Raw genomic sequence first — 13,913 nt, forward strand, 5'->3', positions numbered from 1 at the left:
TATTGCTCTGTGGTGAGTTGTACAAGCTCACCGACATGCCTACTTATTGTTGTTCCTGCCATGTCTGAATCTGTCATATCATTTGCCATGTTTGCATGGATGCCACCATGTTTTCTGTTGATCTTTGGAATTAGTTCAGTAAGGGAGTTTTGTTCTCCGTATTTAGTACTAGCATTCCATGCCTTTTTTTGCCATGATAGCTTCCTGTAATATGCTGTTTGATAGTTCTAAACTTTGCAACCTGATGTTATTTCTGCTAAGCCTGAAACTGTTATTATTTGCAATCTTGCCATGTCCTTTTGAGCATGTTATATTGTTTTCTGGAAATAGCTCAGTGTTCATGTTTTGTCATGCTTTACCTGTACTTCATGCCCATGCCTTTTTTTCACGTTGAGGTGTTGTAGCATATTATTTTGATGCTTGCTAGATGACTAGTTGCTGTTTTGGACAGCTTGTCCTTTAAACTTGTATAGAGTGTATGTGTTAAACCGTTGCTCCGTTTTGAGTGTGCTCTATATGAAACTTGATTGATTTTGCATGAAGTTTCATATTATCATGTTGCATCCTTGTTTTGAGGTGTTTGCTTGATGTTTGTATGTATTTTATATCAATGACATGTTTAACTTGTTCTGCTCATATCTTCTTGGCCGTAGCTCCGAATTAAATGAACTTTATATGTAAGTTGACTAGAATCTCGTGTAGATCATCTTGGTGCATCTTAAATTGCTGTTTAACAACTTGAACATAAGGTTTATTCAGATCTGGACCAATTTCGAAATTTGCATATGAGGACTTACCAGAATTGTTGTATGTTGTTTCCGGCCTCATTTAAACTTGCTTTGATGTGTTGCTCTTGTATGCATCATCTCTTGCCATGAGTAGCTTCATGTAGCCTTGTCATGCATCATACTTGGTTGAGCATCATGCCTTGTTCATGTGTGGTGTGTTTACTATGTTGTGTGCTTGTTCTCGATAGTTCCCGTTTCGTTGCGATCGTGAGGATTCGTTCGTCTACGTTTGGTTCGTCTTCGTGGCTTCATCTTATTCATGGATTCGTTCTTCTTCCTTGCGGGATTTCAGGCAAGATGACCGTTACCCTGGATCTCACTACTATCATTGCTATGCTAGTTGCTCCGTTCTATCGCTTTGCCGCGCTACCTATCTTTTGCTCTTCAAGCCTCCCAAATTGCCATGTCAGCCTCTAACCTTTTTCACCCTTCCTAGCAAACCGTTGTTTGGCTATATTACCGCTTTTGCTCAGCCCCTCTTATAGCGTTGTTAGTTGCAGGTGAAGTTGAAGATTGCTCCATGGTGGACAGGATTATGTTGGGATATCACAATATCTCTCATTTAATTAATGCATCTATATACTTGGTAAAGGGTGGAAGGCTCGCCTTTATGCCTGGTGCTTTGTTCCACTCTTGCCGCCCTAGTTTCCGTCATATCGGTATTATGTTCCCGGATTTTGCGTCCCTAACGCGGTTGGGTGATTTATGGGACCCCCTTGACAGTTCGCCTTGAATAAAACTCCTCCAGCAAGGCCCAACCTTGGTTTTACCATTTGCCTCACCAGCACCTACTTTTCCCTTGGGAGTCGCTCTCTCGAGGGTCATCTTTATTTTAGCCCCCCCGCGCCAGTGCTTCTCTAAGTGCTGGTCCGAAATGAGTAGACTGCGGGGCCTCCTCGAGGAAACTCAAGGTCTGGTTTTACTCGTAGGATGTCTCATCCGGTGTTGCCTTGAGAACGAGATATGTGCAGCTCCTATCGGGATTGCCGGCACATCGGGCGGTCCTGCTGGTGTTGTTTTACCATTGTCGAAATGTCTTGTAAACCGGGATTCTGAGACTGATCGGGTCTTCCTGGGAGAAGGAATATCCTTCGTTGACCGTGAGAGCTTGTGACGGGCTAAGTTGGGACACCCCTGCAGGGTATAAACTTTCGAGAGCCATGCCCGCGGTTATGTGGAAGATGGGAATTTGTTAATGTCCGGTTGTAGATACTTTACACCAGATACGATTTAAAATGCATCAACCGCGTGTGTAGCCGTGATGGTCTCTTCTCGGCGGAGTCCGGGAAGTGAACACAATTTTGGGTTATGTTTGACGTAAGTAGGAGTTCAGGATCACCTCTTGATCATTGCTAGCTTCACGACCGTTCCTTTGCTCCTCTTCTCGCTCTCTTTTGCGTATGTTAGCCACCATATCATGCTTAGTCGCTGCTGCTACATCACCACTTTACCCCTTCCTTTCCCTTTAAGCTTTGCTAGTCTTGATACCCATGGTAATGGGATTGCTGAGTCCTCGTGGCTCACAGATTACTACAATAACTGTTGCAGGTACAGGTTTATGCGATGATCATGACGCGAGAGCGATGTTTGCTTGTTTTGGAGTTCTTCTTCTGCTTCTTCTTCGATCAGGGGATAGGTTCCAGGTCGGCAGTCTGGGCTAGCAGGGTGGATGTCGTTTGAGCTTCTGTTTGTGTTTCATCCGTAGTGGATGGTGCTCTTATGTAAGATGATGTTGTATCTGTGTGGCATTGTATGCCTCTTGTATGTATCCCCATCTATTATGTAATGTTGATGTAATGATATCCACCTTGCAAAAGCGTATCAATATGAGGTTCTATCCTTGGTGGGGCCTTAGAGTCTCTTTAGGATAGTATCGCATATTGGGCGTGACAATGGGCTTCCGAGCTACTCGCTCTGACGCTTCCCTGTTTGTGTATCATCACAGCCATGCGACTTCATACCTGCTTCTCTACGTCGATGACATCATCTTCACGGCCTCCTCGACTGAGCTTCTGGGCAGCTCATTGCTCGTCTCAGTGCCAAGTTCGCCTTGAAGGACTTGGGGTCCCCTTCACTACTTCCTCGGCATCGAGGTCATTCGACGACCTGATGGCTTCTTCCTTCATCAACAGAAGTACGCACATGAGCTTCTTGAGTGTGCCGGCATGCTCAATTGCAAGCCTGTCGCCACTCCTATTGATACGAAGGCGAAGCTTTCCACCCTTGAGGGCCCCCCTGCTCCGAAAGGTCCGTTCTATCGCTCTATTGTGGGCGCTCTGCAGTACCCTACCCTCACCCGGCCGAATTTGCAGTATGCGGTGCAGTAGGTGTGCTTACATATGCATGCGCCACGGGATAGTCACTGGAATCTGCTGAAGCAGATTCTTCGGTGCATCCGCGACACTATGGCTCTTGGTCTCACATTGACGGCATCATCCTCCACCAACATGGTCACCTACTCCGACGCGGATTGGGCCGGCTGCCAGGACACTCGACGCTCTACCTCTGGCTACTGTGTCTACCTTGGACCGTTGCTCATCTCTTGGTCGTCTAAACGACAACCTACTGTGTCCCACTCTTGCGCCCAAGCGGAGTACCGACCGGTGGCCAACACCGTTGCCGAGTGCTCCTGGCTACGACAACTTCTTCAAGAGCTGCATCATGACTTGTCACACGCCACTCTCGTGTACTGTGACAACGTCTCCGCTGTCTACCTCTCCGCCAACCCCGTTCATCATTGGCGCATGAAGCACATTGAGCTCGACATACATTTCGTGCTTGAGCAGGTGCCTCTAGCGCATTCGCATCCTGCATGTTCCCACTGCACAACAGTTTGCCGATGTTATGACCAAGGGGTTACCGACGTCTACCTTCGAGGAGTTCCGGTCCAGTCTATGCGTCACCGATGACGTATCGACTGCGGGGGGTGTTGAGCATGATCATTGTCGCATATACATTAGGCAGCTAGGATTGTATTTTATTGTTTCCTAGTCTAGAGATATCTCCCGATCCTTTCCTTGTATAGTGAATACAGTTGAGATATTGCCCATGTACTCTTTATATGCTACGGCATACGATCAATGCAAACATTGTCAAACTACAATTAGTATTTGTAGGTTTAAACTTGAGACTTGTTGTATGTTTGGTATGATGCGTTGGGATTTCTAGGTTTTAAATTCTCTGGTTGGACTGTTCCATGGGTTGCTGGCACATGTGGAAGCATGCCCCGCACTTCGCCACACGTCCTAGAGGCCTGAGCTTTTCTTGCTTCTTCCCGCCCCCACCTTTTCCATGCATTGCAAACTCAAGCTTATTTTTTTGGAATGTGCATGATCTCAACTGCGGCGCTAATCATTCAATGGTACGCATTGTTATTTTCGCGGGCATCCAAAGTGTGGTGTGTCTCCAAGAAACTAAACTCAAGCATATCTCTCCGACGCTTGTTTGTGAAACTCTTGGTCCTGGTTTCCAGACTTCCACTTTCTTCCGACCGTGGGCACGCATAAACTCGGAAGTCACGGTGAAATATGTTAAAACCGTTGTCCTTGACTTGTCCATTCAGATGTGCACTACTAAGATGCTTCGTGTGTCTAATTCTCTCTCATGTAAGCAAACAACTCGAACGTACCTCTCCAATTAGCATAGGCAGCATGTTAATTGAAAAAAAGAAGCATAGGCTGCATATAGCGCCATACTCTACTCTAGCCACAGAACAAGCCACTAGGCCATCTGGGGTCGACCGAGACGCAACAACGGTTAGGTATGTTGTCAGGGTATTTCCAGCGAATTCCCTAAAAACAACAAAGTATCCGGCGGAGTAAACCTTTAGTGGAGTATTTTTACTTCACTAAGTTTTCATCGGACCTACCCATCCCTTATATACAACAGAGTAAAAAATTTTCGTTTACATTTTGTTTGGGCCACCGAAACATATTTCTTTACTTCTTTATTTCATTAAACCTTTAGTGGGGTATTTTTACTCCATTAAGTTTTCGCCCGACCTAACCTATCCCTTACGTATAATGGAGTAACTTTTTTTTTCATTTGGATTTAATTTTCGGCCATCGAAACACATTTCTTTGCTTCTTTATTTCATTCAACTACATTTTGATACATTGAAGTAGATAATTCATCAATTCTTCGCTACAAGAGCAAGACCAAAGAAAATAAGAACCAAACTTAGGCACTTTAAAAGATATCCAATTTCCATAACTGCTCCCACTGGTTGGATTAATATCTTCTCTATATCTTCATTGTTGATTCTCTCTATTGGATCGAGCTTGCACACTTCTTTCTTCTTTGATTCTGAAGAATTCGACGTTGCTTCACATCTAGTCTCATCTCTAGTCTATATTCTAGCAACGAGTGCACGAGCATCTATCAAATTTCGTGCTATTAATAAATTGATGTAATCATCTTCCCAATACCAAAACTTGCATCCATCCTACACATAAATTTGAGCAAACAATGAGCTACCGAAATTGCGCCGAACCCGGTGAATAACCGAATCAAAAGAAGCACATACTCCATCTTTTTTGCACTTGAAGAGAACCCATTCGGGATGTTCTGGCGGGATAGAAACTCGGCACACCACCTACCGTGGGCAGTCGTCACACTTTATGACCGACAACAATGAGCTGACAAGCCGCTGGGCCAGGGCCGAGCTCGGGCGACGGCCGGGCGTGTCTTTGCCGGCGAACCGTCGACATGACAGATCCAAGTGGCTGGAGGCCGAGTCAATACCTGCATGCGGCACGGAGGCGTTGCCGGGGTTGTGTAGTCTGGTACCCGACCTATCCATGGCAAGGCGTAGTCGCTGCCGGCGGTGGTAGCTACAGATCTACCGGTTGTGTGCCAGTGACAAGACGAAAGAGGCACAAATCCCAGTGGCCAAGGGCCGCAACGAAGTCTAAGGAGTGTTCCCGGTGGCGGGCGGTGGCCGACGGGGGGGGGGGGGGGGGGGGAGGGGCGGCGCCGACGTAGATGCGACGTGAGAGTGGGGCGGGGGAGGCGGAGGAGGAGAGAAGATTTTTACTCAGCCGCGGAACGATGAAGTAAATATAGGAAGGCGCGGCGTGACTCATGATAATTTATTCTTCATTAGCGCCGATTGAGATCGGCTAGATACTAATTAGAGAGTAAAATTAGAATTTTACTCCTCTAACCAGTTATAAAGGATCGGTTAGAAATGCCCTTATGTGACCGATATTTATACTTGTGTTATGTGTCGGCAGCTTATTCCAATCAAAAGCTACAAAAGGCCAAAGCTGATACGACACCTATCATGATTCAGCTCTCAACTTTCTGAAGTTTGAACGTGTATTAAGTTGTAGTTTTGTACATTATATATCCATTGTATATTAGGCTTGCAATTGAAGAAAAAAAATCCCAGCTAGCAGCAATCATGGTTAAGCTCTCTCAACTCTTCTTGGGTAGCAGTGCAACTCTGATCTATCAAAGCCACCGCTAATCATCACTGACCAGTCGTGTCCGTATGGCCAGTCAGCGATGACTTTCCTTTTGGACCCTCTTGATAGACATCACTGACCGGCCAGTTCATCAGTGATTACCACTCATCACCGTTGTGAAATTACATACAGGTTCGTGGCGAGTCAGTGATAAATGCTTTTCTCCTGTCAATGCCAACTGGTTTTGTCGTGGTGGGTGTGAGGAAAAATATCAGGCGACACAGAAGCTAAAATGCTCGCATGCTACAATGTGATTTCGGCCTTGGATCTCACATCCAACGGTCAACATATGGGGGATGTGGACTAGGGTACAATTATGGGCTTCCTTAAGGGCTCTTTTGAAAATGTTCTAGGGCTCCTGGGCTGACCATTGGATATGAGATCCAATGGCCGAGAGCACATCGTAGCATGGGAGCATTTTAGCTCCCATATCACTTGATATGCACTCGTGGGTGCGATGGCAAATTAGGGTTGGGTTTATATAGGCGCTAGTGGCCAGGATAGAGTTGTGCGTGCCAACAATTGAGCTTTATCGTTATGGCCACTCAACCATGTTTAAAGTCCCCCCTCCCCCCGCACGCACACAAGGAGAAGGTGTTCGTTTGGCGTCTTTGGGAGGAGCACGCGCAGGATGATGCTCGGTGCAGCCGTTCTAGAGGTCCAAGATGACCCTAACAGATGGGCTCCACCTATCAGTGGTTGTGAAGGTAGAACTACATGCAGCTCAACATAGGGCTAAGTAGCGCTCGAGCGATTCTGTTCCTTGGGGAGAGAAGGAATCGGCTAAATTCAGCCCAATGGATTTTATAGTGTTTTACATAACTTCTATTTTTTTAAAAAATTATAGGAGATTGATCACGACCTTTATAATTACCAAATCTATTCCAAAAGTCCAAGAAAAAAACCCAGTAAATCTAAATACTTGTTTTGGGTATGAGAATAGTAGTTTCCACCCAATATAATTTTTGAAACAACTTTTTGTATACGAAACATGCATATAGGCCTTTAATAAATCCCTAAAATTAATTTCTAGAGTTTATTAATTTCTATTTTGGTTTTGAACATCCAGTATGATTCATGTGTGTGTAATTTATAAACTTGTGAGTTGGATCAAGTTGAATTTTTCAAATGACTCAAAAAATCTAAATTGCCCACCTTACGTGATGCTGGTCAAGGGGTGAGGGACCCTCCTTCCAACTTCGGATACCATTTCCTAGGGCTAGCGTTAGGCATGCACAAATGGATGTTTCTAGGAACACATTGAATCATGTTGAATGGAGTGATCGGCCGAGGTTAAAGTGCTCATTTTGTTCTTGGAAATAGGGAAAAAGCTTAGAATGAGAACAGTTGGATGCAACTCTCCCTATTCATCCCCTTAGAAGTACCAAGGCTCGCTAACTCATTTCATGTACTAGTGTGATGTTTGTCGATGAGTAAGTATAAGTAGTGAGATAAGGGTATGTCCAATGGTGCATTCAGACTGGGTCACCCAAAAGAGTGTCTAGGGACCTTTGTGTCTTGCGCCTCATTGCGCCCAAGTAGGTACTCAAAGGGGGTAATGATGGGTGCACTTAGTCAGGAATGTAGCTATATAACGGAAGATCATTCGCGTAACGGTAGGATTGCTCGATCATATTCTCCAAAAAAGAAGGATTGCTCAATCATATCATATCCCTCGAAGGTACTACGACATTCACCTACTAATATAAGAGACATACAGACCTCCGTCAAAGAACATTGGACTTCTAAGGCATTTGACTCATAAGCTAGATCTCTCTAGATAAGATCTACACCATTGTAGTCCTACCATTGATTAGTTAATGTCAGTAGGCAGGACGTAAGGTGTTTATCCATCCGGGAGCTAGAACCTTAGTGAACCAACCATGTCACCTTCGTGGTCAGCGGTGCATTAATCTCGACACGATACGACCGGGTGATACCAAAGTTACAAGGGAATGTATCTTCTATAGCATCCAAATCCCTGATCGAGCATACACATATTTATCCTTTCCGAGTGTCTATTCAACCACAATGGGGTGCAGAGCCTTAGATACTTTTCAAGTGAATCAGTGAATATGAAATCCAAATAATTCTATGGAGTATTAGGACTAGACATCCAAAATGCTATCTTTACTAGGTTCCAACAATATGCAAGTATGGACCATCTATAATGAGTAATAAATCGGCCGAGACTAAATATGGTGATGCATTGCCAAACTTCAACGAACTTTTATCAGGCCAATAACGATCGCCGTACAACCAAGGAACTATATAAACTAGCATATTTTCTTACAATCTTTTATTCATGCATTGCATTACATAGGTCCTCGGATCCACCTCACTAAGATTTCCCTCCCGGTCCTCCATAAAAGAATTGCGCTCTTCCTATGGGTGAAGCAGAGTAGAGCTTGCCATCTGTAACTTTAGTGCGTGCATCATTGCCAATTGGGGTGCTTCTACGATCCTTGTGGATGAGCCAGATATCATGGATAGATGCAGCTTGACCAGGGTTAGAGGCAAAGGCTCCACTTCCCATAGGAGGAGCTATAGTATTTTTAGTACTTCGAGCATGGCCTCCAATTGAGATTTGAGTGGCTTTCGTAGATAAGCTATCAAATAGTGATGCTGGGAAGTAACCTACTCGAATTGGGACACCGTTGATGCCATAGTACAACCACCAGTCCCCACTTGAACTTTCCTACAATTTTATTCATGCAAACATATAGGACAATAATTAAATGAGTACTTCTGCATCCCTAATGAATTAAAATTGAGAAAACATACCTTGGACACTCTAATAGTAATCGTTTGGCGTTTCCTACTGATACCAGAGATAGGGCTTATGATATCACCGGGAGATATGGGGGACCCCTTCACGACTTTAAAGCCAGGACAATCAAGGTTGACACACCCTGTACTTCGATGATTATCTTTCTGCACTTCCAAACATATCATTTAGATGTCATCCCACATTGTCTAATATCTATTCGCTCATTTTTATAAACAACTCCTATTTTGGAATATTATTTAAAATTATAATTCTTCCATGTATAGACAATTCTACCTCTATCTTTGAGTTTCCCCTTATTATTTCATTATCATTGTCCAGCATTTACGCAAAACCAACTCCTAATTATTTTGCTTGTTTGAGAACACCTAGAGAAGTAGTTTATCCAATCATTCTATCAACTTAGTTTATCTCGGAGTTCTCTAAAATCATGTTACCTTCAAACTATAAATCTTAGAAAAATAATAAATTTCACATACTTTTTGTGGACTATCTATATGACAAGTTTAAATAAGAGGAAGAAACATACTGTCCAAACCGTAAAAAGGGGAGTACGCGAGTCATTAAACCGATATGGCCAAACCTACATAAGTATTGGAAACACAAGTCAAATATAAGAAATACAAAACTAGAACACATCAACACCATTTAAAAAAATATGGAGATTCAAAGACTAAAAAAAGATGACTTACCACCCAACCAACAATAATTGTATTGAGTTTTTTGTTAACATCACCTTCCCAGTTATGAATCCAAATTGCACCCGCTGACAGTTGCCCGACATTAAGATTGTGTCCATACACATCCATGTTAGCAGATATTCCATAGTATCCCTTGTCATTATCATCCGTCAAATGTACGGCAAACTATGAAATGAGTAAATTTAAAGATGGAGGTTATTCATACACTTCAACAATGTAGAGAAACAAACTATAAATCAATATTTTGGTAAGAATCACAAATAATTCAATATTATCTAAAAGTATTTTTTAGTAAAGAGGAGCAAAGTATATAACTCACATAATATTTTGTGTCATCATCATTTTTTGATGGTAAAGCTTGTGCATATGATATCTGAGGCATATATATAATATCCGTTGAACTAAAATTGCAATCCATATATTGTGAATTTGTTGGGTTTTCCTTCATACTATTGAGCATCGATGATGCATCCATATTTTCCTTCAAGACAAAAAGGATCATGTAAGTATGCATATATGGATTTGTAGCTTCTTATTTGCCGGTGTGAAAATCAACTCATCTAAAAATGATAAACAAATAATAATGGATGGTTATAGGAAAGAAGGAATTATTTTGTTGATTGACTCCACATGTATGTTGAATCTTCTATTTCCACATCCAAACACATAGACAACTGGGAGATTCATTGTACATGATGTATGGACTTTCTAGTTTATATTTTGGTGGAAATTTTTATCAAATAGAATACCTATGTTTACCTCATGGGTATTTAGAGTAAGTTGATCTGCCAGGCCTTGATGCACAAAAAATATGGTGCATAACACAAAGATTTCCAATACTAGATGAATATGAGACATATTGAGATGGAGGAGAACACATATAGAGCAATATTCCCATGGGAGTTCTATTATATAGAGGGGCTACTCCTAATTTCCACGCGACCACAGCCTGCAATAGAGCAATAAATGATATACAACCCCCTCACGATCAAGAAATAAATGACCAAATCTCTTCTCATTAAATATGATACTATGATAGTGCTACTTGGAAGAAATTTATGGAATGGCAATCCAGATATGCAACTTTGATTTGTGTACTTATTGAAGTACATTTGTTTCCATATCCAAAATTAAACAACTACGTACTGAGCCAAAAGGCATCTAATATATTGCTATCAATTACAAACTTTGTGCATACTTCTTATTGAATTTTTTTGCATAACATATTAATCCAGTTCCCAATGCTAGTTCTTCTTTTTTTGTTGTTTCTTTATTTTTTTAGAAAAATCCCTAGAAAAAGTCTGAGGAAGAACAAAACAAAAATGGTGTTGGAAGTTTTAACACATCAGAAGGCCATAGGAGATTGGCCCTACACCAGATGGGCCCCACATGCCCTATGCGTCCTAGGGCTATGGGTGCTTACAGCCTGTGAGACCCCTTGGCTGGCCACCGGTGCCCGATGGTCCGTATATACCCCCATTTCCACACCCAAATTATTAAGAAATTTTCTGCCACCGCCACATCATGTTGATGAGGCAATCTTCATTTTCACCCCAGATACAATACTTACCGTAGGGGGAGTTCATCTCCGTCATCACAAACCTCGATGCTCGTGCTCCAAGATGAGTCATGAGCAGTCTGGCCCTTGGGCTACAGGTTCATGGCAGTAGTCAAAGTTGTAATCTCTCCATCTTAAATCTTTTAGGGATAATCAATTTTATGCCCCTAGTTGTGTCCCACTCGGTTGTTTTGCCCCTAGTTTCCAAAAATCCTCGGTCCTGCCCAAGCCTCTTCACTCCTCTTATGCATTTTCCCTCTTACCGTTTGATCATCACTTTCAAAACATTAAAAAATTCATATTAACTTGAGAAAATACAGATAAAATATCCAAATGTTCAGAAAAACAACACCTATATGTGCATGTCATTTGCATTCATGACAAAGGTGTTGTTTAAACCACACGATTGTATTGATACTATTAAACCTAAAAATGTATCATCAACACTTTTGTCATGAATGCAAATGACATACACATATAGGTGATGTTTTTCTAAACATTTTGATATCTTATTTGCATTTTCCTGAGTTAATATGAATTTATTACACTACTGTAGGATACTGCTAACGCGACACTACAATCAGAGACCCTTTACCAAAACTGTGTGCGACGCAATAATCGCAAACAGTGGTGTAAAAAACCGTAAAAAAGGTGCAAAACGTTTGCGATGGCGGAGCCATCAAACACGGTTCAGAATTTAGTTGCGTGTGTGATGCAAGACACACGGTTAATCCACTCAAACTATCTGCGATGAGGGAAAACAACAGAAACGGGCAGCCATAACAATGTGCGTGCGATGTAGGACACCCGGTTAGTCCATTCAAACTGTTTGCGATGAGGTAGAACAACATAAACGGGCAACCATATCAATGTGTGTGTGCGATATACGACATACGGTTAACTTGGACGAACTGTTTTCGATTAGGAAATACAACAGAAACAGTTCAACTTAACAAGATGTGTGTGATATGCGGCATACAGTTCACATGAATGAATTGTTTGCGATGAGCCAAAAGAACACAAACGAGTTGTGTAAACAATATGTGTATGATACGTGGCAAACAGCCGACTCAGATGAACTTTTTGCGATGAGAAATTACAACACAGACGGTCAATACAGTTACTTCGTGTGCGATTTTGTGTGTACAAAAAACTTTGAAAAATGCAAACTAGTTGCTTGCGGTGGCGGAGTATCGCACAAGATGCGTCTGCGAGTAATCGTGTGCGGTGATTAGTATGTTACACATATATTTCCTTATGTTAACATGTGTGTGAATTTGCAATATGGATAGTGAATATGCAAATGCCTTCTGGACATCGGGCACACGCTTAAACTCAATGGACTGTGTATGATACTAATACTTTCCATGAAAATTTATGAACTTGGGTAACAACATTTGAGTAACATATATATAGTGGTTACACTATTCGACAAAAGAAGGATCTTCGTAACATGGTTTTGACAACCATATGGTCCATATCTACATACTTAACATTGTAGCAACTATCGCATTTTAAGAGGCTAAGGGCCAACAACCATATGGTCCATATCTACATAATTAACACATATAGTAATAGCTAGAACATTTTAAGAGGCTGAGGGCCAACAACCACAACTATCCATTGGAAGCAGCTTGATCACGGCGACTCGGCATCTCGTCAATGAAAAGGAAGAGCCATCATGTGCCTTGGTAGAGCATGAGTAGAACAGTGTCTCCAATTTTTCAATATGAATGCATTGCCACGAGAAGCGAGAACTTATTAATGGGAATGGTTCCATTTTTGCGTGAATGCAGTACTTGCAATAACTTTGGCGTTATTAGCAGGCATAAGTGTAATTCGACCATGCCGGGAAACCGATCCAGGAACTGCTATAGGGGGCAATTTCTGTTAACATGTAGAATAAAAAATAATTGTAACATATCATTGAAGATATATATAGTTTATGAGCATCAACATTAAAATAAGACTTTTTACCAGCGTTTTGTGCACACAATTGGTCTTGTTCAGTGTGTGCACCATAGGTCTAATTAATCCCATCCAAAATCCAATGTTCATACCCTGTGCTATCTCTGTCAGATTATCAACAAAGTTTATGACATGCTTCAAGTCCTTCCAGTGAAATTTGGTATGCTTAGTAACATACAGATCGTTCACTATGCATCCAACATATCCTACTTAAAAGGTGGAAAGGTATTATTTATTCAGAACATGGCAGAAGAATATATAGTGCGCATAAATTGGTTAATAGAATTTGTTACTGCCTAGGAACGGAGTCAAAATATGATATCACAATTGGTTACTTAAATAGTGATCAATTGGTTGCTTAAATAGTAATATGACAGCATGGAGAAAGTTGAAAGGACACTAACCTCGATCAGACTTTGATTGGCTGATGACGTTGGGGAAGTAAACATCCATGTTAATTAGACCAGGCTGTGGTGCACGCACAAGAATTTTATTGCCAGCTTTCAGTTCATAACACTTAGACATTTTTCTCCAAAGGCCCGCATTAAAATAGGAGTGACCATCTTTATCAAGTTTTACGCTAACCGTCATTGTAAATCCATGCTGCGTTGTCAATATGACATCCTGGGAGTCATCAGCAAA

The 13,913-nt window shown here is 41.9% G+C and overlaps 1 protein-coding gene across 2 annotated transcripts; it reads right to left on the bottom strand.

Annotated features, from left to right (window-relative positions):
* Positions 1-8,444: 8,444 nt before the first annotated feature.
* On the bottom strand, positions 8,445-10,610 carry LOC123095094 (uncharacterized). 2 transcript variants are annotated; one of them, XM_044516920.1, is made up of 6 exons: positions 10,505-10,610; positions 10,065-10,226; positions 9,737-9,910; positions 9,574-9,627; positions 9,041-9,190; positions 8,445-8,954 (listed from the first exon to the last, which is right to left on the bottom strand). In XM_044516920.1, the coding sequence occupies exons 1-6, from the start codon at positions 10,601-10,603 to the stop codon at positions 8,598-8,600; spliced, it is 996 nt and encodes a 331-aa protein (XP_044372855.1). In that variant the 5' UTR covers positions 10,604-10,610; the 3' UTR covers positions 8,445-8,597. The 2 variants fall into 2 exon arrangements, with proteins under 2 accessions (XP_044372855.1, XP_044372856.1); XM_044516921.1 differs by lacking the exon at positions 10,065-10,226.
* Between the last annotated feature and the right edge of the window lie 3,303 nt (positions 10,611-13,913).

The sequence above is a fragment of the Triticum aestivum genome, chromosome 4B (assembly GCF_018294505.1).
Source record: "Triticum aestivum cultivar Chinese Spring chromosome 4B, IWGSC CS RefSeq v2.1, whole genome shotgun sequence".
In the NCBI taxonomy this organism is placed as follows: domain Eukaryota; kingdom Viridiplantae; phylum Streptophyta; class Magnoliopsida; order Poales; family Poaceae; genus Triticum; species Triticum aestivum.

What these genes read in the sequence shown, in the direction of transcription:
- LOC123095094 (XM_044516920.1), bottom strand. Translation starts at nt 10,603, where the DNA reads ATGTCTCATATTCATCTAGTATTGGAAATCTTTGTGTTATGCACCATA. An exon ending in CAATTATTGTTGGTTGGGTG is followed by an intron (nt 9,628 to 9,736) that starts GTAAGTCATCTT and finishes ATACTTATGTAG; the next exon opens with GTTTGGCCATATCGGTTTAA. An exon ending in CCCTTTTTACGGTTTGGACA is followed by an intron (nt 9,191 to 9,573) that starts GTATGTTTCTTC and finishes TTGGAAGTGCAG; the next exon opens with AAAGATAATCATCGAAGTAC.